Source organism: Lacerta agilis, chromosome 11 (genome assembly GCF_009819535.1).
Source record: "Lacerta agilis isolate rLacAgi1 chromosome 11, rLacAgi1.pri, whole genome shotgun sequence".
NCBI lineage: Eukaryota > Metazoa > Chordata > Lepidosauria > Squamata > Lacertidae > Lacerta > Lacerta agilis.
Window position 1 is genome coordinate 59,479,327 of NC_046322.1, and position 24,656 is coordinate 59,503,982.

A 24,656-nucleotide genomic window follows, 5' to 3' on the forward strand; every position below is an offset into this window, starting at 1 on the left:
ACAGAATTCCTCGGACAGTTCTAATCTTGTATTTTTGATTCCCCATTTACAATTGAGAACACCCTAAATCTTAAGGTTTTAACATAGAAAATATCTATGCAAATTATTTACTCATAATGCCAGCATTCCTTTTCCATTCGTTTTTCCAGTCTGCTGAGAGTTAAGTTTATGTGAAATGGAGTTTATTCTCACTTGCATAAGAAGGAGCTAAAGAGTTCTTTCCATCCTGCTAGCCAAGACCAAGCAAAACAAAACCAGATGCTTTGGCTGGTCTGAGACATTCTGAACATGTAGACTTTAACCCTCATGAGACAGGCATTTGCATCCATAGGAAGAATATGAAATATTTGCAGTTTCTCTGGCTGATCTCAAGATATCATTTAATAATCTCCTCCTTCCCCTCTTAAAATCTCCTAATTCTCATTCTGTGAGATCCAGCTGTAGTCAAGTTTATAATGGATATTTATTTACATGGGACTTGTTGCACTGCAAGGAGGCTAGCAATGTACACTGAAAAATCCATCCTACTGAAAGTGATGCACATTGTAGACAGATGGTCTCGATACTCAGAGGTGCATCCTAATATGCATTTGGATGTGCATACAACTTACACTCATAGTTTGAGATCCAGCAAGTGATACACATGTTTATATGGCTGGATCACCTTACCTGGAACAGCATGTTGTTCTACACTGATGCAATATTAACAGACAATTTACATTCACAGTATAATGCTAGCAAAAGGACAGCTTATGACAATGAGACCTTAGAACTCTGAAGTGGAAACACTCTTCCCTTCGCCTGTCAGTAATCCTCAAACCTGTGGAATCAACTGGAATTTCACTTTCAAGTAAAACTGCCTAGCATTGGTCCTTGAGTCTTTTTTTTAAGGCACATACCTATTCATATATGCAGACAATCTACTCCACCCTATGACACACACTGTGCTAGGTGGAACTCAGCTAACAAAGTGATCTTCCTCTCAATTCCCATATCAAGTAGGAATGGCTGGTTTGATCTGTAAGTAGCTTGGGTTTAGCGAAGCTTTATAGGAGTGAAAGGAGCTGTCCTGCAAAGCAGTTTTCTTTCATCAACCGATGTCATAAATAGCATGGTTCAGGAAGCCTCAGTAAGATTAAATTGATGGTGGGAATCTGGAGACACACCTCACTTTGTGCTGCTCTCACAATGAACAGCTACGTTCTGTTCATTGGGAACCCTGAAGATCCCCTGCACGAACTGTTCTTCCCTGCAAGGAAGTTAGGATGAGTAAGTCTGAATTATTGACCTCTCCCAGCACTTTCAGAAAGGAGCCACAATTAAATCCCTCCTCAGCGAAACATCTTTTGTAGCTGTATTTTTAAAAATTAGACTGAATCTGACAATGCCTTCTGCCATTCTTCCAGAGACTGCAGGGTGATGGGGAGGGCTGAGAAAGTGCTCCTCTGAGTCTGTCCAGACAATCCTAGAGCTATAGGGGAGCTTCTGAAGGAAGCCCTTAGCATTCAAAATGCAAAACAAGGCCTTACTCAGCTCTTAAGAACAGTGGGCAGCTTAGGGTTCCAAGCAGGAGGTGGCCTTTCCAATGCCGAATGGGAGAGTTGTTATCTAAGCAGGATGCATGTTGGCCTTTATGTGTCCACAGCACACTCTTTGCTGGCTTCCACTAGAGTTAGCAACTCTCCCAGCTCTAAAGCCTCCTTGAAACCCATCACTCTCCTCAGGCCCAATACATTTTGTCGCCTGAGGCAAACCACAAAATGGCACCAGGGATGAGTAAAGATCTACATCAGGAACAAGGGAATAAAGATCTACACTGGAACGCCCAGATGGTTGTCACTGTTAGAAGCAAAAGCCCATAAAAGAGCAAATATGGATAGACAATGGCCGAAATATAGTGATATTTTGATACAAAAGGAGAACATTTAAAATTGAAATCGTATGAACAATTGAAAGGACATGTTACGGATTGGTTGCAATATTACCAGATTAATGAGTTATTTAAGTTAGATAAAAAAATTGGTTTTCAGTCAGAAAAATCTAAGTTGGAGACGGAATTGTTAGAGCCAAGGATTAAAAATTTATCCAGAATGTACAATTTATTGCTCGAGTGGCATACAAAAGATGAAATGGTGAAATCAACAATGATAGATTGGGCAAAGGATGTGGGGCACAACATCATGTTGGAGGATTGGGAAAAACTGTGGAAAACTGGTGTAAAATTTTCAGCATGCAGCTTGCTTAGAGAGAATGTTATGAAGATGATGTATGGGTGGTATCTGACACCTGTTAAATTGGCAAAAATTTATCATGGACAAAGTAATAAGTGCTGGAAATGCAAACAAACAGAAGGAACTTTCTTCCATATGTGGTGGTTGTGCCCGAAGGTAAAAGACTTCTGGGAAAAGATTTATAATGAAATGAAGAAGGTGTTGAAAAACACATTTAAAAAGAAACCAGAAGCCTTTTTATTGGGCATCCTAGGCCAAGAAATTCCAAAATGTGATAGAACTTTATTTATGTATGCCACAACAGCAGCTAGAATTTTGATAGCTAAAAACTGGAAGACAGAAGAAATACCAACGATTGAAGAATGGCAGATGAAAATGATGGACTATATGGAGCTCGCTGAGATGACGGGAAACTTCGTGACCAGAGGGACGACACAGTGGAAGAAGAGTGGAAGAAATTTAAATTGTATTTAAAAAATTATTGTATGATTGAAAATTAGACATAAATTTGGAAGAAAAGCTAGACTGTAGATTTAGAGTTGGGTTAAGTGTGTTGGAATTGTGAGAGAATGAGTTAAGGCAATAGATAAGACTAATGATTTTTTTAAATAGTAAAATAAGATTTTTTAAGATGGTAAGAAATTACTAAAGATGATTGACAAGGAACGCAAGGAGATGAAAGGAAGTCAAGTTACAATGTAAAGGATAGAAGTGAGTGATAGTAATAAGTTTTTTGTTTCTAATGTAGGTTTGTTTTTGTTTTTGATGGTTGTATTGTTCTGTATTTGTTTGTTTTTATGGATTGCTGTTTTTACAAATATATATATATATATATATATATATATATATATATATATATATATATATATATATGTGTGTGTGTGTAATCTATCTACACTGGGATCTGCTATCCCTCTGTATCCTGCCATCTAAGACCGTCACCTCACCTTGCCTCATGACTATCGCCAAACAAGTTGCACTTAGCACCTGGTTGTCCGTAAATAGGATAAAAAGCAGAGTGGCTTGGCACAGATACTCCAGGGTACACTCTCTAGCATAGATCACACCCATCATTTTGCTGCCATGCTTTGTCAAGCTAAGCAATACCTTGGCTTAGTATGTCATCCTGGACTTGTGCTTTAGCTGTCTCCAGACCAACCATGAGCTGTAACCATAGTTTAGCCTATGTTTTATGACACAGTCCAGGTACTGAACTCTCCTGTACCTGCTGCTTAAGTTCTTGTGGTCTGTCCCTGGATTTTATTGATTTTTGTTTAACAAACCAAGTTGAGTGAAAGTGCCTTGCCTAAGACCTCACAGTGACTCTGTGGCAAGGTAAGATTTGAACCAGCCACCACCCACATCACAGCTCTTCCTCTTGACTGCTGTGGCTGTCCCATAATTCCCTTAAGCTTTTAATTACAGTGCATAGAAACTCTCTGTTTACCTTCCTCCTCTACAAAGGACAGTCCGTTGAGACATTTGTATTTGCTCTATTACTCATAGGTTTCCAATGCACTAGAGGGGAGCACCCATTCTGCATCACTAATATGTGCCAGAAACCTCACAATGGCAGCAAAGTTTATATTCCCACACCTGACTGCACAAAGAAAACTTGGCAAAGAACATCCATCGTGATGACAAATCAAAAGTCTGAGATCTTAGTTTGTTCCCATTGGCAAGCACAGACCTGAAGCTGAAAATATATCTTATGGGTTTATTAATCATTCATAACTAGGAAACAGATTACATTAAGCTAGGTGTGTGCAGTGAGAATGAGGATATAGAACTCAAACATTCCAGGAAAGCAGGTACCCGAGAAATGAGAAGTCCTGGAGCACAGGTATGACATGGATTTCCCGTCCTGTGACCCTGCAAGCATTTAGGAGGGCTGTGAATATTCTACATTTCTATAGGACTACAGGGGAGTCCAAAAGGGGCTGGAAGAATGTGACACTAACAACCAACACCAAGATGAAGGTGTACCAGGCTTGCATGTGGAGCTGCTTTATGGAAATGAGATGTGGGCAACTTACAACCACCAGGAGTCTTGCGCATGTGCTGTGTTGGGAAGATTTTCGGCAGCACATGGCAGGTCAGAGTCTCAAACAAAGATGTGCTCCCCCAAGCCCATATTCCCTGCGTGTTCACACTCCTGTCTCAGTGACATCTACACCGGCTTGGCCATACCAACAGAATGGACGAAGGCAGGATTCCCAAGGATTCCCAAGGATTCCCTCTATGTGGAGCTGTCTTCAGGCACCAGGCCTGTTGGCAGACCAACTCTGCATTGCAAAGATGTCTGCAAATGTGACATGAAGGCTGGCAACATCACCCCCACTGTGTGGGAATCACAGAGCCTAGAGACAGAGAGATCAGGTTGTTCATCCACAGCAGTGAGTAGAGAAGGAAAGACTGCTGGGAGGAGCACAGAGAAAAGAAATGTCCCAGCTGCAACAAAACACGTCATTCCCATAGTGGTTTCTACAGGCACAGTAACCTTCCAACGGTTTGACTTCACACCCAAAGGCACACTCCTCTATTGTTTCCTGAGACAGACAGATACCAATGGGGGGGCGGGGGTGCAGAATGTTGCATCAGGCACAGAAAACTGCCTAGAATTGCAAGTGTTTTGCTTTGAATGCAAGTTTCTAGCCCCTGTTGCTGTGTAGATATGCTTGACAGTTTGTAGCAGGGGTGCTTGTCAGGGCGGGTGCACCCAGGGCGGGTGTGAGTGCACGTGGCCCTGGTGGGTGCAAAGCACACCCATCCGGCCCTCGCTGCGAATGCTGCCAGGCAGGCACCCTCTGTGCTCTCCAGCCCTCGCTGTCGACAGGGAACAACAGGATCTCGGGGGTGGGGGTGCCTGGTTCACCCCCCAATTGTGCACCCGGGGCAGAGCCCCCCGGCCCTCCAATGCTACACCACTGGTCTGTGGGCAATGCTGACTGAAATCTCAGAAGCTGTAAATTGATAATGTTGTTTGATCCAATGGTTGCTTTCTTTCAACAGTCTTTCAATAGTTTTTTTTTTTCTATTGGAAGGATTCCTTCCATCTGTAGAAAGACTATATGTTAAAGGAAGGGAGCTTTTGGATACAACCCAGGAGGATTATGATTATAATTGAATGTGTGTTCCACCCTTCTCTAATGCACTCAAGGCTGCTTCTCGGAACAGCAGGTGCTCCCTTGAAGTTGGGGGGCAGGGCAGCTGTGCCGTTCACTGCTCCTCAACCCTCCCAGTGACTAGCAAAACCATAATAAACTTAGGCAGAATAAGAGACACAATGCACAGGAGTCATCTGTTCTTTGCACATTATTTAAACTTTTTAAGGGTACAGAGCTCTGATTTTGAGGCAAGTCCTAACTGACTAGTGATTATTTATTTTGTGATGGGAATGAATCTCTGGACATGCTCAGAGGTTCTCTTGTTTTCTAAACATCCCGGGGCTAAACTCTCACACTGAAAACACATTCTAAGACAATGCATCCTAAGCAGCAAAAAGCACCAGGAAACCCCTACATGTGTGAGTGGGGCCAGTCGCAAGCTTCCAAGGAGGGAAGAGGTGCACTTTGCTACCGTTGGCAGACATGGCCATAAGAGAAAGGGAAAGGCTGACAGGGGATTCTCAGCATTAATTGCTTTAACTCTGATGGCCGAGGGGCCAAAGACATCCATCAGAAGAATGAAAAGTTCTAGCTCCACCACGTGTCTGCAGGGAATATGCAGGGTTATGGAAACAGGACATGGGGACAATTAGGCATGTGCATTTTTTTTCTCTTCTTAGACTCTCTAGATCCTTATTCAGCCCTAAGATAATATGATTGGCTACACCACCCACAAACCAGAACTGCGGAAGTGCCCAGTTCCTGAAACTTGATGCCACACCTGTAATTATATAGCAGAATAGCCAGCCTTGGAAGCTTTTGGAGATGTTGTGAAAATCCAGTAGACCTGCACTGGCTATTGTACCGTAATTAAGATCAGAGCGGGCTACTATCAAGCGGAGGCAAGGTGGTGAAATAAGACAAGGGAAAGTAGGATTAGAAAACCAAAAGGGCAGCAAGAAGGTAGCAGCCAGTGGTGAGAGCAAAATGGCTGGGCTCAAATTAGCAAGCCTGTCCTTTATATGTATAGGAAGCTTTTGCATGGAGACTTCATTGACTTGGATGCTTTCATAGTCCTCTTTGGGCAGGAGCTGCCATTGCAGCTGCCCTCCCAAGAGCAGTGTCACCGCTACCTACCAGAACAGTGAAGGGTGAGGACCTCACTTGGCACTCTCACCACTGCATCCGTGCAGCGCCAACCTTGCTGCAGCTGGCTGCCCTGCCCCATCCTGCCCTGCCCACAGCCACTGTCTGGAGGGCAGCAATATGACGCCGCCCCACTGCTGATGCTTTGAGGCAAAGACAAGTGGCAGCCTAAAGATATCTGAAGAAGTGTGCATGCACATGAAAGCTCATACCAAGAACAAACTTTGTTGGTCTCTAAGGTGCTAGTGGGAGGAATTTTTTATTTTTTTATTTCGTTTTAGCCTAAAGATAGGATACCTTCCTCATCTCTTAAGTCCCCAGTCCACAACCTGCAGTGGTTGCCCTGTTTCTATTATCTTTCTACAGAAGAAGGAGGCTGGTCTTTCTCAGGTTTTCTGCTGCAGCAAACATTAGATTTCCTATTAACTTCCAAAATGCCAGAGATCCCAACCACACCTTAGACAATGAAGCTGAAGTATCTTTCTGCACCAACAGTGTGGGCAAATCTTTCTAGCACTGGAATTCCAATCGTTGGAGTAACAAATATGAACATGGTGAGCAGGTAGCAATACATCCTTGTGATGATATTGCCCCTTTAAGACTGGTTTACGGGAATGGGTTAGATTGAACCTCAGAAACAATTAGCTGACATGCAGCTGTCTCCCGTTAAGGCTTCAAGGCCAGTGTCACAAGGTAATTGGGTGGAAGAGCTGAACGCCCATGGTCCAAGTCCCCATAAAATCTGGGTTGGTAGGAGCTCTCAGCAGCCAGCCAAGCTGAGGCCAGCATCTATTTGGGCTTTTGACAGCATATTGTTCCATTGCTCAGCCTACTGAGATTTAAGTGTAAGCCTTTACGCTAATTAGCTGGATAAGTTAATATTTGTTGTTTTCTTATCTTCTGAGCTATTTTAATCTGTGTAATTATTTGGAGTTTTTCTCTCTTGTAGAGTTTTGTTTTAGTAAAGTCTGTGTCTGATTTTATTGAATTTGCTCTGGTCTGAGTTCTTGAACCCTTTACTTACTTTTGACCATATTTTTCAGAGCAAGGATCATCCACCACAATACTTTAAGAGACTTTATTTTATCTAAGAGAGATTATTTACTCCATAAAGATGGTAGGGCAGAGTTTAAGCAAAGTTAAAACATTTGTTTATGCTTATGCATGACTTCAAGGGATGCGGGTGGCGCTGTGGGTTAAACCACAGAGCCTAGGGCTTGCTGATCAGAAGGTCGGCGGTTCAAATCCCGGCGACAGGGGGAGCTCCCATTGCTCAGTTCCTGCTCCTGCCCACCTAGCAGTTTGAAAGCATGCCAGTGCAAGTAGATAAATAGGTACCGCTCCAGCGGGAAGGTAAACGGCATTTCTGTGCGCTGCTTGGTCATGCTGGCCACATGACCCGGAAGCTGTACGCCGGCTCCCTCGGCCAACAAAGCGAGATGAGCGCCGCAACCCCACAGTCGGACATGACTGGACCTAATGGTCACGGGTCCCTTTACCTTTATGCATGACTTCAGGAATTATCTAGCTGTTGGAATGTTTTTCTAGGTGAAAATATCATTTTCTGCAACCAGATATGTTTTAATTTCCTCTGTAAGGAAAGAGGGGAGTAAATCTGTATTGTTGCTTCCTAGGTGAGTTGGTATGGGTTACTGGGCTACCCTTAACAGCCATTGCTCAAGCCAAAATACTACTTTCTGTATTTGTTGATGAAATATAGGAATTTGGCTTGGAAAAGGAGGATATAACTCGAGTGGAACAGCTAGGTTGAGATAAGGGATGCATTTGTGGATGTATGTGTGCGTATGTGAAATGAAAATTGTATAAGTTTCATCCTAGCATTAATATTTTAAATTGTAAGGCCCCCCCCCGTGTGTTCACTGTATGAATGGGCTCCACTCCGTGACTATTGCAATGGGGCAACGCTGATGGCTCCATTCCTGGCTTGGGAGTTTTTGCTTAGTGAAAGCCCAAGGCATAAGCAACTCCTCATGGATGTCCCGGGGGCAGGGCCAGTGTCACAGCTCCACTCAACAGCCATTACGCAGAGCCCTCTCCCCTTGGACTAAATGCTAGAAGGATGCATAAAGAAAACACAACAGATCAAAGCCCGGCAATGTATATCACAGGTTAATTTTATTTGGAATGTTACTTAGGCCTGTTCAGGCCCATCCTTTACCTTTTACATTGACTAAGTGTGTAAAAGCAAACATAGCTGTTTTTTGGCTTAGGATAAATATTAAAAAAGAAGATAATGCCACGGAAATTAAGAGCAACAAAAAGAGTATTTTTCCAGGCTACAGTTTTTCAAGGTATCAAGACTGAACAATAGCCTAACTTGGCTATTACTCTGTTTAAGCGCCTTCATTACATACACATATATTTCAACAGTTGGAGTTTAAAAGGAATGATATCCTCAAGGCAGAGGCTGGAGGGTATCCAAAAGAGATGGAGCTCAGTTGTCACCACCACACAAAGCCACCAGAATACTTTCATAATCACCTTTTGTTTCATCCTATATGCGGAAGAACAAAGAAGAATCATGTTATGTGACCAAGAAAACAGTCTACTACTGCTAGACATAACATAATGAAGTACAGTAGGCCTAAGAAGAAGACCTTTCCTGCCATGCTCACACAATCCCTTTTTCCTCTGACCTCTTCATATGATGTTTTAGATCCAGAACATCACGAGGAAGGAGGCTACATGTGTAAAGGAAGAGCCCCTCTTCAACTCACGGAAGACAGCAGGGATGCTGATGGAGGGCTGACTTCAATAATGTGAACAAATGGCTGAAGAGGGCTTGTTTCCTTGGGGCTGATGGCAGCTTTACAAAGAGGAAAGTGTCCTGGCTCATCCCAGAGTTCATGGCACTGAACATGCATCATTGCTAATGCTGCTCCACTGAAAGCAATGGAATATTCTCCCAAGTTTGGGGGCAGGGGAGAGAGAGAGATTCTGGAGCTATGTTGAGACATGGTACTCAAGCTGTGAAAATCCTATTGTAGCCCAGCCAGTAGCAGTTAAGGAGGAAGGACTGCTCGGTTTCTTAAACAGGGCTACTCAGAATGCAATGCATACCTGCAAGATGCAGTTGTGACATTGAAGGGAGTCTTACAGCAAAACCTTGTGTGCATCTATTCAGAAGTTCAATGGGACTTCTAGATAAATGTGCCTAGATTGCAGCCTTGATGCTACATAATTGTTTGGAAGCCCCAAAGTAGTTTCTGTCAACAGGAATATATATATATATACATAAACAAGTCAGGACCTACATTTGCAAGCCAACCTGTCAGAGCTCCAGACTTAACTCTTTAACCACTCAATCAAGTTTAGTGCAATTTAAGTTTACTGCACTTTTTAAAAGTTACATACCAAGATGGCCTGGCAGAGGGATGTGCCATACATTGATTTGTAATATCCTTTGATCTCATTCATGTCAACCTCAGAACGTGACACCATGATCCTATTCAGAGTTCTGTGGCGTGTTCCAGAACCCTGTTAAAAATAAATGGAAGTAAATTCACTATATAGTCTGATGGCAGATGAGGTCAGCAACATCCTAAGGCTAAGCAAGTGGTTGGGCAGTGGCTGGATGGGTTACTGCCTGGGAGTCACATGTGTGCCTCCCAGTGTTCCATGACAGGGTGAAACGAGGAATGTAAATGTAATTAAATAAGTACAACTTTAATATAGGCATTTTGATTGTAGATAGATAGATAGATAGATGTTTATTCGGCATTTGCGCCCATCTGCATTTTGATTGTAGTTGGCTTTGCACTGCTCTCCAGACTTTCCTGGTTCCATCACCGCAGCTCTTAAAAGGCCAAAGGATATTTCATGGACATTCACTGCAGGCAGGCAAATGTCCCTGCATATATATTTTTTTACAAAATGGTGTTATGAACACATTGTAACATCTGTTTTTAAAATGAAGGTGCAAGAACATTTGCTTCTCTGCAGTGAATAATGTCCTTTGGCCATATCCTTTGAATAAACTACTGGCACCCCATCCACATCCCCAAAAGCCCCATTTCAGAGCTCCCCACATGCTAGTGCTAAAATTGGGGTGGGAGAGATTCACCAAATGTTCTCTGGAAGTAGTAGAATTCCACAACTGGCCCAGGATCACCAATAAATTCTCATTCTCTTTGATAAATTTCAGCTCAACTAGGACTGGAGCCACAGCTGTTCCAGACGTTGTCAACTTGATTCACATGTCCGAAGCTGGGAGGGGGACTATTTGGATCAATATTCTCAGGCCGCAGGGATACATCAAAAATGTCTTTTGTGAGATATATATATATATATATATATATATATATATATATATATATATATATATCTATATATCACATTACTTGTCTAAGTATTATATTATATTAGGTCGGTCCTATTGGGAATGCTCCACTGATTAAATTACCCCCTTCATCCTAAAGAGGGCCAGACCTTGGGCTTCCTTGCCCAAGGACTCTGATTTTAGCCTACACCTTTAGAACAAGAGTTCTGCCACTAAAGTATATTTTACCTTCATTGCCAAGTGAAGCTTTTCTGCAAAGAAAGCTGGCTTGCTTGTGGCACATTTCACTGGAAATCAAACAGAACTGTGGTTATTTATGACAGCAAAATAACAGAAACAAGATATGAGGGAAAGAACAGATACAGATTCTGAAGACTTCAAACTCAATGGGCTTTAGTCACCATTGGGAGTTAATTAAACACAAATTGCCATCCTTGGGTGCCTTGACAGAAAGGTGGTATGTAAATCCAATCAATCAATCAATCAATCAATCAATCAATCAATCAATGTCTCTGCACACCTACACCCACTGCATCCTCCATGAAATTGTTTAGGCAAGTAATGTGAATTTCCCAAATCACTATATATAATCAGGCTGAGCTCAGTGGGACTTACTTCTGAGTAGACAGGATCACACTATTGTTCACCTAATAATACTTTTTATATAAGAAGGGACAGAACTAAGAAACAGAGTTTTAACTATGGAACAGGGTCGCATACCAATTGCTGTCAGGCAATTCTCAATGTCTCCCTTCAGCTCCAGGTCCAAAGCCTTATTCATGTCATGCTTGCTGTACTTGGTGTATTTCTGGAAAACTGAAAACAAGGGTAGGAGGGAAAATTTAAGGCTGTGCTTGCCATGAGATATGCAATTTTCATGCAAGTTCTGTGAAATGCTGACAGTGCAATGTCCTATGTTACTCTTTCAAAACAGCCTTTGTTACCTTAGAAGCAGCCAACTGTAGTGTGGAAATGCAGACTTACTAACAAAGCTGTGGGGGCTCCTCTGTTTATCCTTAAGGTAAAGGTAAAGAGACCCCTGACCATTAGGTCCAGTCACGGATGACTCTGGGGTTGCGGCGCTCATCTTGCTCTATAGGCCAAGGGAGCCAGCGTACAGCTTCCAGGTCATGTGGCCAGCATGACTAAGCTGCTTCTGGCGAACCAGAGCCGCACACGGAAAAGCCGTTCACCTTCCCGCCGGAGCGGTACCTATTTATCTACTTGCACTTGACGTGCTTTCGAACTGCTAGGTTGGCAGAAGCAGGGACCGAGCAACGGGAGCTCACCCCATCGCGGGGATTCGAACCACCAACCTTCTGATCGACAAGCCCTAGGCTCTGTGGTTTAACCCACAGTGCCACCTGCGTCCCCTGTTTATCCTTAAGCGGTCACTATTTTGCACTTTGCTGTTATGCTTTGTCCTCGCAGAACACCAAAGTGGCTGAAGCGATTCTTGACTGAAGTACAGAATTAAATTGCTTTCTACCTACCTCTTCGGAGATGTGGCATACTTCTTGTAGTGAGGATCTCAATGAAAGCATCAATATTTGTCCCCTTTCTTCTTTCTCCAGCCTCATACAAGGCCTGTTGGAATAAATTAGATAACGTAGTGTGGGAGTCCGAAATATTGCGTATAATCCGATTCGGTCAAAAGCAAACAACTGCACTGCAGAATTCAACCTGGAGGTCAAATCATTTTCTGTCCATTCTGTAAACTGACAGTACCTTAGGATTCCTGCAGTTAAGTGAACCACAGAATCACATATACACTATGGCTGAGTGCTGGTGGAATGGGAAGATTTGCTTATTTCCTTGCTGACCATTTCCCCACTTGCATAGCGCTCTCTCTCTCTCTCTCTCTCTCTCTCTCTCTAACACACACACCCTTGTATGTACATACTGTTAAGCCAAACCATGCTGTTCCCAGGTAGAAACTTATGGCAGGTGCCTAGAACAATCTGCTCCCCCCCCCATGAATGAACTCCTGGGGCACAGAGGCTACACAGAAGGGAAGAGACCCAGACGGCAGGCGGCCACATCAGATCACCAGAGGTGTGTGACTCAGCCAGGCCCAGTCCTGCCTGTCCTCCAAGACTTGGGAGAGGGCTGTTTAATGGGCGGTGGGGGGCGGGGTAAGGTGGAACCTAGTTCTTTCCATTACATTCTAGGGTTGCCATATGCCCAGAATTTCCTGGACATTGCCAGGATTCGGCTGTCAGAAACAGTGTCCGGGTAGAAATTGTTTTAATGTCCAGGAAAATCCAGACATAGGGCAACCCATGTTGGAAGTGTAGATTTTGGTGAACTCCCTTAAGAATAGCTCAAAAACTATATTTATTTTTATTTTTGATTCAACAACTTTTGTGTACGGATTCTCACCTTTTGAAATATGTCAGCCCTACATTAGAACCATCTCTTTGCGAGTCCTGAGATTTTATTAATGAAAAATTAATAAATTATTTGGGGCTTTGAGGGGAGTGGCTGGATAGATAACAGAGCTCTGGCGATATGAAACAAATCTTGGCAAGAGGGAAAAGTTTGTGCTTCTGTGGGCATGGAGTGGAAGAAATTCAGAATATACACAAGCCTGCTCTTACCCGTGCATCATTATCTGCCAGCTCTTCATTCACATGAGGATTTTCATCACGGTCCCCCTGCGAAAGATTGAGTTCACCTATTACCACTATAATCCTGGCTTAGTACTAGCAAAAGTTCTCAAAAATTCAAATTGTGCATACCTTTGCTAGGGCAACCAAAGCCTTCTGGAAGGCTCCAGATGTATCTGAGACAATGTCTTTGGTAAGATCTCTCTTAAAAGCTGCAAGTACAAACCAATTAAAATAAACCTTTGAAATCCATTTTTTTAGCAACAAAATATTCATTGTGGTGAGATAACTCTCCCATTCCATAGTTTTTTGATTGATGTTTTACACCCAACGACAGATTTCCATTGGAAATCCTACAGCACAATCCTGTGCTTGCTTGCTTAGACATACGTCTCACTGTGTCCAGTGGTGGAGCAGAGCCTAGGAGCCCCCATCCCTGGCACTGCTAAACTTACCAGAAAAGGCTGGGATGGCATGGCAGTGAGGTCATTTTTGACTGAGCCAATTCAAAACTCCCATGAGCTCCCCTCCAACACATGAGCTGCTACTGCATAGAATCACAGCCTCAGTGTGTTTTTATTTCTGTCTTTTTGCAAAGAGGACCTGCAAATGGCATGGGAAGAGTCCCAGTGCTTCCCTCATTTGAGAGACTGGGGAGGCGGGGCAAGAAGAAGAGAGGGACAGGGGGAAATAGGTTTGCCTACATGATTCTTCTAACAAGGCATTTGAAAGGTAACATCACCAATTACAGAAGCAGGTGCATAACCAGACATTCTTTTCTTGTTGATGTGTCATAATTTTCACACATATTTTTATAGAGTTAGTGAAACGTTATCCATGTAGACAAACATTTGCGGCTTAGTTACAGGTAGGTAGCCGTGTTGGTCTGCCAGAGTTGAAACAAAATAAATAAATAAATAAATCCTTCCAGTAGCACCTTCGAGACCAACTAAGTTTGTTCTTGGTATGAGCTTCCGTGTGCATGCACACTTCTTCAGGTACACTGAAACAGAAGTCACCAGACCCTTAGATATAGTGAGAGGGTGGGGAGGGGTATTACTCAGCAGCTTAGTAGCTGTTCAACAGCTTTGCCTCATAGTTTAAAACTGAAGTGTTGAGTGGGGAGAGGAGAGTTCTGCATGTAGTCTGGTTCCCTACAAGCCATAATCACAGCGGATGAAACACTGGATTTTAAGATTGCTGTCTATGTTCCAAAAATGGCATAAGGCCAGATACATGCATTGCTCTTAGTTCTATACCCTGAACAAAATGCAAGAAGTTGATTTTTCTATCTTAAGATACATTAACAAAGAAAGCAGCTCAGAGCATTCTATTCCCCCCTTGCATAGCATTTTTTATTGAGTTTAAACAGAAAACAAACCCAAACACTAAATTACCTTCCTGATATGCTCTGCTGGCTTCCTTGATTTCTCTGTTGTTCCTTGATGCCAGAATCTCGACCAAAATATCTTCATCAGTTCCAAGACCCTGTATGGCAGTAAGTCAATAATATGTATTCCTCTAAAATGACTTTAATCTAAAAAGTGCATAAAGGACCCAGAACAATAAAGAAACAGGTGGTATATCCAGTCAAAATCACAGCCGTTATTATTATTATTATTATTATTATTATTATTATTATTATTATTATTATTATTATTTATACCCTGCCCATTCACAAAATAAGAGTTTATCTTCAACCTCGGGTGCCCATATATTGTTGAGCTACATCTCTCATGATCCCCAGCCAGCTTAGCCAATGGTCTGGGATGATGGAAATTTGAGTTCAAAGTCATCTGGGGACCCAAAGTCCCTGGGATCTAATATATAATATCTGAAAGACTGCTGCCTTTCCTACAATCCCTTTCAGGCAGTAGGATTGGCAGAGAGGGTCCCTCTTGGTAGGTCCACTGCTCTCCGGTTTGTGGGGCTGGCCCAAAATAGAACATTCTCTGTGGTAGACCCTAAGCTAGTAAACACACCACCCCAGACATCAGTGTGGCTCCTTCATTCTGTAGTTTCCATACCCCGAACTTTGGCACTGGAGATACATACACATGTACATACACATACACATGTATATGCATACAGTCGTACCTTGGTTCTCAAACAAAATGCATTCAGGGGGTCCGTTTGACTCCGGGAACCATTCGAAAACCAAGTGACCTGCAGCCAATTGGAAGCCGCACTGGATGTTCAGCTTGTGAAAATCATTCAAAAACTGGAACACTCACTTCTGGTTTTTGATGTTTGGGAGCCGAAATGTACAAGTTCCAATGCATTCAGCAAGCAAGATATGACTATATATATATATATATATATATATATATGTAAGCAGTGCTTTTTTTCCCTTGAAAAAAATGTTTAGGGGTACTTTCATTATCCTACTCATATTGAAAAACTGCCTCTCATTGAGGCCAAACTTAGATTCACAAAATGTGTAAGGGTATGTGTAGCCCTGCGCACTGGCGGAGGAATGGGAGTGCGGAAGGAGTGGACTGCCCCCAGCACCACTATTCCGGTAGGCTGCCATCGTGGCGGCCCCCCAGATACGCACCGCACACCCCCGTGCCCTGGGCACCACACCCCCACAGGCGGCACATTACGCTGCCAGAACACACGCCACGCCCTCGCAGGCAGCATACCACGCCCCCAGGATGGGCATAATGGCCCTGCAGGCGGCATGCCATACCCCCAGGATGCGCACCACGCCCCCGGGTGCACATCACACCCCCGGGGAGCACCAGCCATGCCTCCGCCTGCTCTCCACCCCCGATAGTGGAGCATGCAGCTTCACCACTGCCCCTGCATCCCCCAGAAAAAAAGCACTGTAAGGTAAAAGGTATATATTTAGGATCCATCCTGTTCTCTTGACTGTAATTTGTTCTAAGTGATTTTAATATTATATTTATAAGCTATTGTAAATCACCCTGGAATCTCATGGTGAAGGGTTGGGCAACAGCCACAGTGACCAGAAAGAAGAAATGGTCAGCCACAATCTACCTATGCAGTTTACACAACAATATTTCTGCCTGTAGCTGACCTGTACATGAGCTGGAGCCAATGACCTTCTTAGCCCTGCTCCACTCTCACACCTTGAGGTTATACACATTTATTAGACTTGTTTTTGACTCAATAATGCTGAAGACAAGCTCTTCCTTGGATACAACACCCAGCTTATCCCAGCCAGCAGAGAGACATACCTTCATGGAGTACCTGAGCTCATCAGCATCAAACTGGGCTGGAGTCTTCAGCATACCCAGGACAACATCTTCTAGTTGGCTTTTAAGTGCTTTTTTCAAAGCATCTTCCAGGGGCTGTAACCAAAAGCAACATAAGTGTAAACGACCCATTTGAAGAGTTATTTGGATTATAAAATAAATATCACTTTGACAAGGCCAATCTAATCTACTTCCCCTCTTTGAGAACAATTCCCTCTCTGCCAGGAAGAATATTGTTTAAGCTTCAAACACTCCATATACATGTGTCTATTAAACTTGTAATGCCATCTTAAACAGGCTCATTGCCATGTACAAAGCTTCACACATTCAGGAAAAGTCTATAGTTGGCTACAGCTTCCTCTCTACATTCTCACAGGTACTGATGGAATCTGCCTTTGGTTGTTCCTGATTCATTTATTCATTTATGGTAAAACGTGGCATGGCATTATCCATGTCAGATTTTTTTTTATTAAAAAAAAACCAATTTAAAGAAGCCAAGGAAAGGCCCTCCGTTCAAATCAGGACCATGGTGCTGGGGGGGGGGGCAATATCCCTCCCCCATGCCAAATCTGGGAAAACATAGACGTCCACCTTTTCAAACCTATATTTTAACTACCAAAAATCATGAGGATTTTAAAATGTCACTTCCTTTTTCTAAAATGATGCACCATGTTCTGCAAAATGCAAACATGTATATACAACATCGTTCTTCAGGGTGGTCCCTTATTAGCAGCTGTACCTTTCCCTTTAACTGCTGGTAGGCAGCTTTGATCTGCTGGCGTTGGGCATTGTTGCGCTTGGTCAAAATATCAATGATGGTTGCTTCATCAACTCCTGAAATGCAAAGAAGAAGTGTTTGTAAGCAGTTGTATCACTGTGGGCAGATCACGTTTCCTAATTATAACACTGAGATACAAATGAAGCTTCAGCCATAACTGGCCCATGTCACTTTTTTCATTAACATTTTCAGCGGTGCTGAAAAGATGGGTTTTCACTACTCGTTCTTAAGCCATTCACATATGTTTTGTCCTTACTTGCCCTCCATGTTATAATCATGCTGCTATATCTGATTTTACTTTCTTGGGCTCCATGATCACTGCAGACGGTGACAGCAGTCACGAAATTAAAAGACGCCTGCTTCTTGGGGGGAAAGCAATGACAAACCTAGACAGCATCTTAAAACGCAGAGACATCACCTTGCCGACAAAGGTCTGTATAGTTAAAGCTATGGTTTTCCCAGTAGTACCCTGTTTCTCCTAAAATAAGACATAGCCATAAAATAAGCCATAGCAGGATTTCTATGCATTTGCGAAATATAAGCCGTTCCCCAAAAATAAGCCATACCCTGAAAATAAGCCATAGTGACGTGGTACCTCCCATTAAAACAGCCTGGGGAGGCGTGGCTATGCAGCGTACCGATGCGACACGGTTAAAATAAGGCATCCCCTGAAAATAAGCCATACTGTGTTTTTTTGAGCAAAAAAAAATATAAGACGGTGTCTTATTTTAGGAGAAACACGGTAATGTATGGAAGTGAGAGCTGGACCATAAAGAAGGCTGATTGCCAAAGAATTGATGCTTTTGAATTATGGTGCTGGAGGAGACTCTTGAGAGTCCCATGGACTGCAAGAAGATCAAACTTATCCATCCTTAAAGAAATCAGCCCTGAGTGCTCACTGGAAGGACAGATCCTGAAGCTGAGGCTCCAATACTTTGGCCACCTCATGAGAAGAGAAGACTCCCTGGAAAAGACCCTGATGTTGGGAAAGATGGAGGGCACAAGGAGAAGGGGATGACAGAAGACGAGATAGTTGGACAGTGTTCTCGAAGCGACTGGCATGAGTTTGGCCAAACTGCGGGAGACAGTGAAAGATAGGCGTGCCTGGCGTGCTCTGGTCCATGGGGTCACAAATAGTCGGACACGACTGAATGACTGAACAACAACAAAATATCTGATGTCCTATGCAGAGCTGTGAAATCAACCTCTTCACAGCACTTCGTTGGGTGGCGTCATGCAAAAGAGGAAGAAACAGCCACCAGGAGAAAATAATGACAGATTTTTTAAAAAAAATGTTTACGGACTATTTAAAGGGAAGAATTCTTCATTAAGGTTAGTAAAAAATGATCTCCCCAAATTTCCAGGTGTAGGGAAGCCGTGTGGAAGGGGGTTCTACTGAAAATTATTGGAATAGGGAGGAGGCAGAATGGATATATATTTGGATTTTTATAACTTTGTATTTGTAAAACCAAATAAAAATGATTTTTAAAAAAGTTTTGTCACAGAAACCTCTCCTGAGATCTGTTGTCTTGATCAGCTGTTACATTCTTCGTCCTAACAACAATCAGCAGAGAAAGGAGGAGACTGGGAAGAATAGGAAGTCAAACCCATTGATTTATTTGACAATTTTGGTGTAAGATGAAACAATATTTAAACTTAATGCACACTTTTGCCGAAACTGGGTAGGCCATTTTGCTGAATATTCTCCAGGTAAAGACTGAAATTCTCCAACAACTCAGATTGGGATTAGGAAGATTTTGGGGGTTTTAACTGTAAGAAATATGTCAACTCAGCCCTAATTTTCTACCCAACTAAGATTTCTAGTTTTGACCAAACTTTGGAACTGGAGACAATCCAGCCAGAGGCTAAAGTCTGTAGGAAAAACCTCACACATACCAGCCAGATAAAGGAGGATCTTTGTATCCCATGAACCATGATGGACATACCAGAACAACTTAGAAGACGGGGGTAACAAATTGGAAAAAGGACTGGTGATCTAATCTGATCTTCAAAATGGTAAAGGTAAAGGTAAAGGGACCCTGACCATTAGGTCCAGTTGCGGACGACTCTGGGGTTGCGGCACTCATCTCGCTTTACTGGCCGAGTGAACCAGTGTTTGTCCACTTCTGGGTCATTTGGCCAGCATGACTAAGCCGCTTCCGTTGAACCAGAGCAGCGCACGGAAACGCCATTTACCTTCCCGCTGGAGCGGTACCTATTTATCTACTTGCACTTTGACATGCTTTCGAACTGCTAGGTTGGCAGGAGCAGGGATAGTAGTCCTCAGTATATTAGGGACATGTCAGTGGAGGACAGTTTCAAAGTGCTTCCACATGCATGATGAGGTTGAACAGGCCTGCCTTACCTTTAGCTGTTATGGCCTTATCCAGGGCAGTAGCATCAGCAGATGGATTGAAGCTAGGATAAGCATGAACTGCAGAGCCACTTTTAGTACTTTTCTAAATGAAACAAAAGGATTGAATGAGAAACTTCCATTTGCTTTAATTTTCTATCCTCAAAGTTCAGGATAAATTGCATTTAGAACCAGGTAATTAAAGTATAAATTATCAAAAGATGCAAAATTATATATATATATATATATATATATATATATATATATATAATGCTATAGTTATTCTATTGGCATATTGCCCCTACATTTTCAATGAGAATTAAGGCTTGAATCTAAGAGATAATTATGAGTACCAAGGATAGCATTAATTCCATATTAACTAGGGTTGCCATATGTCTGTATATATACTGAATACTGCTGTCTCTAGCAGTGTCCGGGCAGGAATCGGTGAAATGTCCGGGAAAATCCAGGCGTATGGCAGCCCATGTTGCCGATTTTCCATTTAACGAAAGCTCAAAAATGGCCTGGGGAAAGTGACCTGAAACTTAGACCCTGCTCTACAACTGAAGGCTCCTCATGTACAAAGAACCTACATGCACAGAACAACTTTTTCCCTTCAGGTGTCTTCTCTCTTCCCGTGCATAGAAGGTGGCAAAGACAGGCAAATAGGGACATGACAAAGGGGGTGTGGCCAACAAGTGATGGACAGCGCCTGAAAGGGGCTCTTGCTTAAGCTAATACAAATTTATTCTCTGACTATGAAAGAAAATCCTTCCATAGGCCAAAAGGCACCATGCACACAAAGAGGGAGAGGTATTTACAAACTTAGGGAAACCCCAAGGTTTGCAAAAGTATAAAATATATTTAAGGGAAAACACCCCAATGAAGACTGAGCATTGATTAGTGGGTATAGACCAACGGCAGCATAGGAGTGGGGGTAATGCATTCTGGAAAATGGTACAGTTCGCTGGCTGGCAGGAATCCTGAACAGCAGCATATTCAACATTGCAACATTTTGTTGCAGACCCCATGTGATTAACTCAGTCTTCTACTTTTATTTTTTTATGCACACATTATTTGAAAAATCTTACCAAGTATTGTGGTTCATCATTTTCAATAAACCAGGCCTGTTTCAGAAACTCTTGCACAAAAGCCATGTTGTTTCAAGGTTCTGCAAGGGGGAAAGCAAGGATTAGAATGAGATAATTCATGTTTTCTAAGGTTAATAATCATCTATATTGTCAGGGCTTTCTGAAAGCCATGAAAAGAGATTAATGTTTCCCAACAGCCCTCTAAATGAAGCAAATGAGATTATGACATTCTCATTCTATACTGGGAGGAGGGCGACTAGGTCAAAAATATCACATATGCTTCTCACATGCTGATTTTAGCCTTGTCACAAAGGGATAGGTGGAGGGTTCAATTTTTTTGATATGATTTTTTGCCCAATATACACAATTTTGCAAAGCAATTTTTTGTAGTATGATGCATGTTTTGTATTTTGTTTTTACTAATATATACATTTATATGCACAGTTTACTCCAGTACATGCAATTTTGTACACATCGCAAAGCTAAGAACTACACTGCGAAATTCAGAGTAATGCCTATTTGGAAGGATGGCTGTGTTTTAATTCACGGAATGTTGTATGATAGCCTTTAAATACAAACTGAATTGAATTTCCCTCCCATCCCTTCTTGGCAGTGCTACTTCCATAGAGGAAGTGCCCAGCCCAAAAATAGCATATGAGTCACACACCACTTCTAAGATGAAGTGAGAGAGGCAGAAGGAAACCAGGGGTTCACCAAAAGAGACCTGTGGGCCTCCAGAAGGCCATCCTGAATACAAACAAGGCATATTCAGAGAAGGCCCATTGAACTCAATGAGCAAAAGTTAGTTATAACCACCGCTAGTTTAATTAGGTATAGTCCAGGCATGATTTAATCAGATACAACCCATAGTATATTCTTATTTCTTACACTCCCCCATATCACTAGAGTTTGGGGAGGCAGTAATAGGGTGGTAAAACAATCCTCGGCTTCATGCAACGGAGGAGGAACTGAGGCTCAGGCTCAGAAGCACTTACTCAAAACCACCAAGTTGGGCTGAGATAAGATTTGAGAGGTAAAGAAATCAAGATTCAATACTTTTAACCTTCTTGGTTCAATCACAATTCCATTCAGATATTATTTCAGCCAAGTCCTTCTTTTTAGTGTTACTGATTTATTTTGCTACTTTGTGGAATACTAATTTCCCATTGAATTCCAAAAATAGGACAGCTAGAAAGTTTGTCACCAGTGGGCTATTTGGATGGCATTCCAGTGATGCAAAGTTTGCAGGAAGTAAGTAGGATGTATTCAGGGGCTGGCCACGAAGGTACCACCAAATAACCTTTTATATCTCATCTCTATGGTGGTTTTCACGTGACAGTTTATTCCATTTCACCAGACCAACTGTTAATCTCCATGTTATGTTCCACAAGACTACAGGAGTCAACTCCTAGGGGCCGAGGTCCTTTTGCCCCCCCCCCCAAAAAAAGTTAATGGGCATTGCCCTGTACCAAACAAAGAGTGGCTGACTAAATTGATGGACTATGCCAAAATGGCAAAATAGGTGGGTGTAATAGGAAAACAAATGGAAAACAAAATATAAAAGAGTGGGGAACATCTGAAAAATTCTTGCCTGCAAGTAAGTTCATTAGTAGGGTTAACTTAAATCAAGCAGTTAAAATTATCATTAAGAGAAAAGGAAGAATAAGTTAAAAATGGAGTAAAGTGGAAAATGCAGTGTTAAAAATTTAAATTAGAAAAGAAACCACAAAAGTGGGAGAGGGAAGTCATATATATTGGATGTATGTGTCTGTAAGGTGTGCACTTGTAAACTTTTGAAAATTGAAAATAAAAATTATATATAAAAAATAATGAGCATTGCCATTCAAATGGTGTGTATGTGTCACATATTGCTAGGCACCCCCAATATTTTATTCAAATTGCCACCCCTGCAGAACACATAAAGGCCACTTCTGGAAATCTAGTGGAATATGGTGGAAGCTCAGTACTCATTTCCCTGTTAATCCATTTGCAAGCCCATTAACCCAGAAAATTGTGAGAATAAAGTGGGGCTAGACAATGTATCACTAGTGTATAGGTTTTTTCTGCTATGAAAATAGCAGAAAAAACCTATACACTAGTGATACATGGTGTGAATGAAATTTAGCTCAACATGCTGGTATATCAGTCAAAAAGCCATGGCTCCATAGGCAAGCAGTATGGTCATGTGAAAGGAATGTTAGAAAATGGAACAGAAGTGCTAGCAATCAGAGAAACTAATGCATGTCTGGACGCCCCCTATGCCACCAGCTAGGCCAGAAGTTGCTCTGGATGCTTTGCAGTTTATACAAGACAGCTGCCCTCAATACAGGGTTGACAAACACAAAAATCCAACTAGTTAGATGTATAAAACCAAGAGTTCCAAAGCCATGTTTTGGGGATCATTGCAAAAAAACCAAAGTTCACATGCAATACTTGCATAACAAGAGGAATAATCCTGTGTCTATGTAACCTGATGCAAAGGCCTAAGTATATTTCAAAGAGCTTCTTTTGCCACATTCCAACATGTTTACTAAGAAATAAATCCTATGTTGTTTAATGCCACTTTATCACTTTATACACTGGATCAAGTATATCAAAGTACTCTCACAAGGACACAGCTATTTTTGGCATTTCATGTCCCATAGGCAATTTCCCCTCATGTCCAGAATGCATCAAAAACTTGAAAAGCTTGTCCCTTGACTCAAAAGAACTACCAAGCAGAAAGAAACAGCCCCACCCTCTTTTGAAAGCAGTTGTGGAAAGTATGAACAGACTAGGGGTGAGATTCTGCAGCTCTTACTCATACATACACCCTCGGGAGGAGCAGTCTGCAATTTTAAAAAAGGAAGAAGACTAATTACTGGCTCCCCTGCCTTCTTTCTTGAAGGAGAGCTCACATTTTAATTTCATACCTAGGTAATGTTTGCAAGAAGTGGCAACTCGGCTATTATTAAAACAGTTAAGCAACGTCATAACCACAGGGTGCATGTTTTTCAAAAAAGGAAAAAAAAAGGTTTCCATACAAGGAAGTCACATTTTCCCCCTCTTAAATCACTCTTTGGTGGTTAAAAATAATTCAGTTTTCCATGGTCACACCCACCCACACAAAAGTCAGTCCTAAAAGAGCTAGTTTTAGACAAACTAAAAAAATAAACCTGCATTGGCAGCTTTAGAAATATTGCTGCTTTTTCATAATTCGCCCCCCCCCCAAAAAAAATACAGCAAGCAAGCAACTTTTTTAAACATACTACAACTTTGTTCCTAAGCACATTTGGTTGAAAATAAGTAATACCTGAAAGTAAATTTGCACAGGATGTCAGCCCATAAGTTACATATTTCTACAACTAACAAGCAGTAAAGAGCGAGGGATGACGAAGCCATACCTTTTGATTTCCAAACTCAGAAAGACTCTTTTTTGCTCTGGAAAAGTACAGACTGGAAGAATCAGACTGCCGACTTGTGGTTTTTATAAAGCTAGCAGGAAGCCACACCTAGCAACCAATGCTTGCTTCTACAACTCAAATGATTGGTTGCTTGGTGGGGGAAGGCTAAGAATCTAGGCAAAACTCACGCCCAAACATTTTGGAAACAAACTGTCCACTGCAGTGAAGAAACAGATCAGTGAGCTAATGCTGAAACTGCTGGAACCAGATGAATAACTGAGATGGCTGAATCCTGAGACATGGAAGTCAGTGGTACAGTATTAAAAATTAAGCTGCAAATTAGACACTCTTAACTGCTCAAAAAGTAACACATTACTCAAATTGGTAACCTGTTTAGGATTGCCATGTCAAAGTCAGTTTCTTTTTTTCACTGTTAA

General features: G+C 42.1%; 1 protein-coding gene across 1 annotated transcript; it reads right to left on the reverse strand.

Annotated features, from left to right (window-relative positions):
* Positions 1–8,601: 8,601 nt before the first annotated feature.
* Positions 8,602–24,344, reverse strand: ANXA1 (annexin A1). Its single transcript, XM_033164424.1, has 13 exons — positions 24,220–24,344; positions 20,837–20,916; positions 19,758–19,851; positions 17,354–17,448; positions 16,597–16,710; positions 14,791–14,881; positions 13,526–13,605; positions 13,385–13,441; positions 12,278–12,371; positions 11,505–11,600; positions 11,013–11,071; positions 9,860–9,982; positions 8,602–8,999 (listed from the first exon to the last, which is right to left on the reverse strand). The coding sequence occupies exons 2-13, from the start codon at positions 20,900–20,902 to the stop codon at positions 8,940–8,942; spliced, it is 1,029 nt and encodes a 342-aa protein (XP_033020315.1). The 5' UTR covers positions 20,903–20,916; positions 24,220–24,344; the 3' UTR covers positions 8,602–8,939.
* Positions 24,345–24,656: the final 312 nt, after the last annotated feature.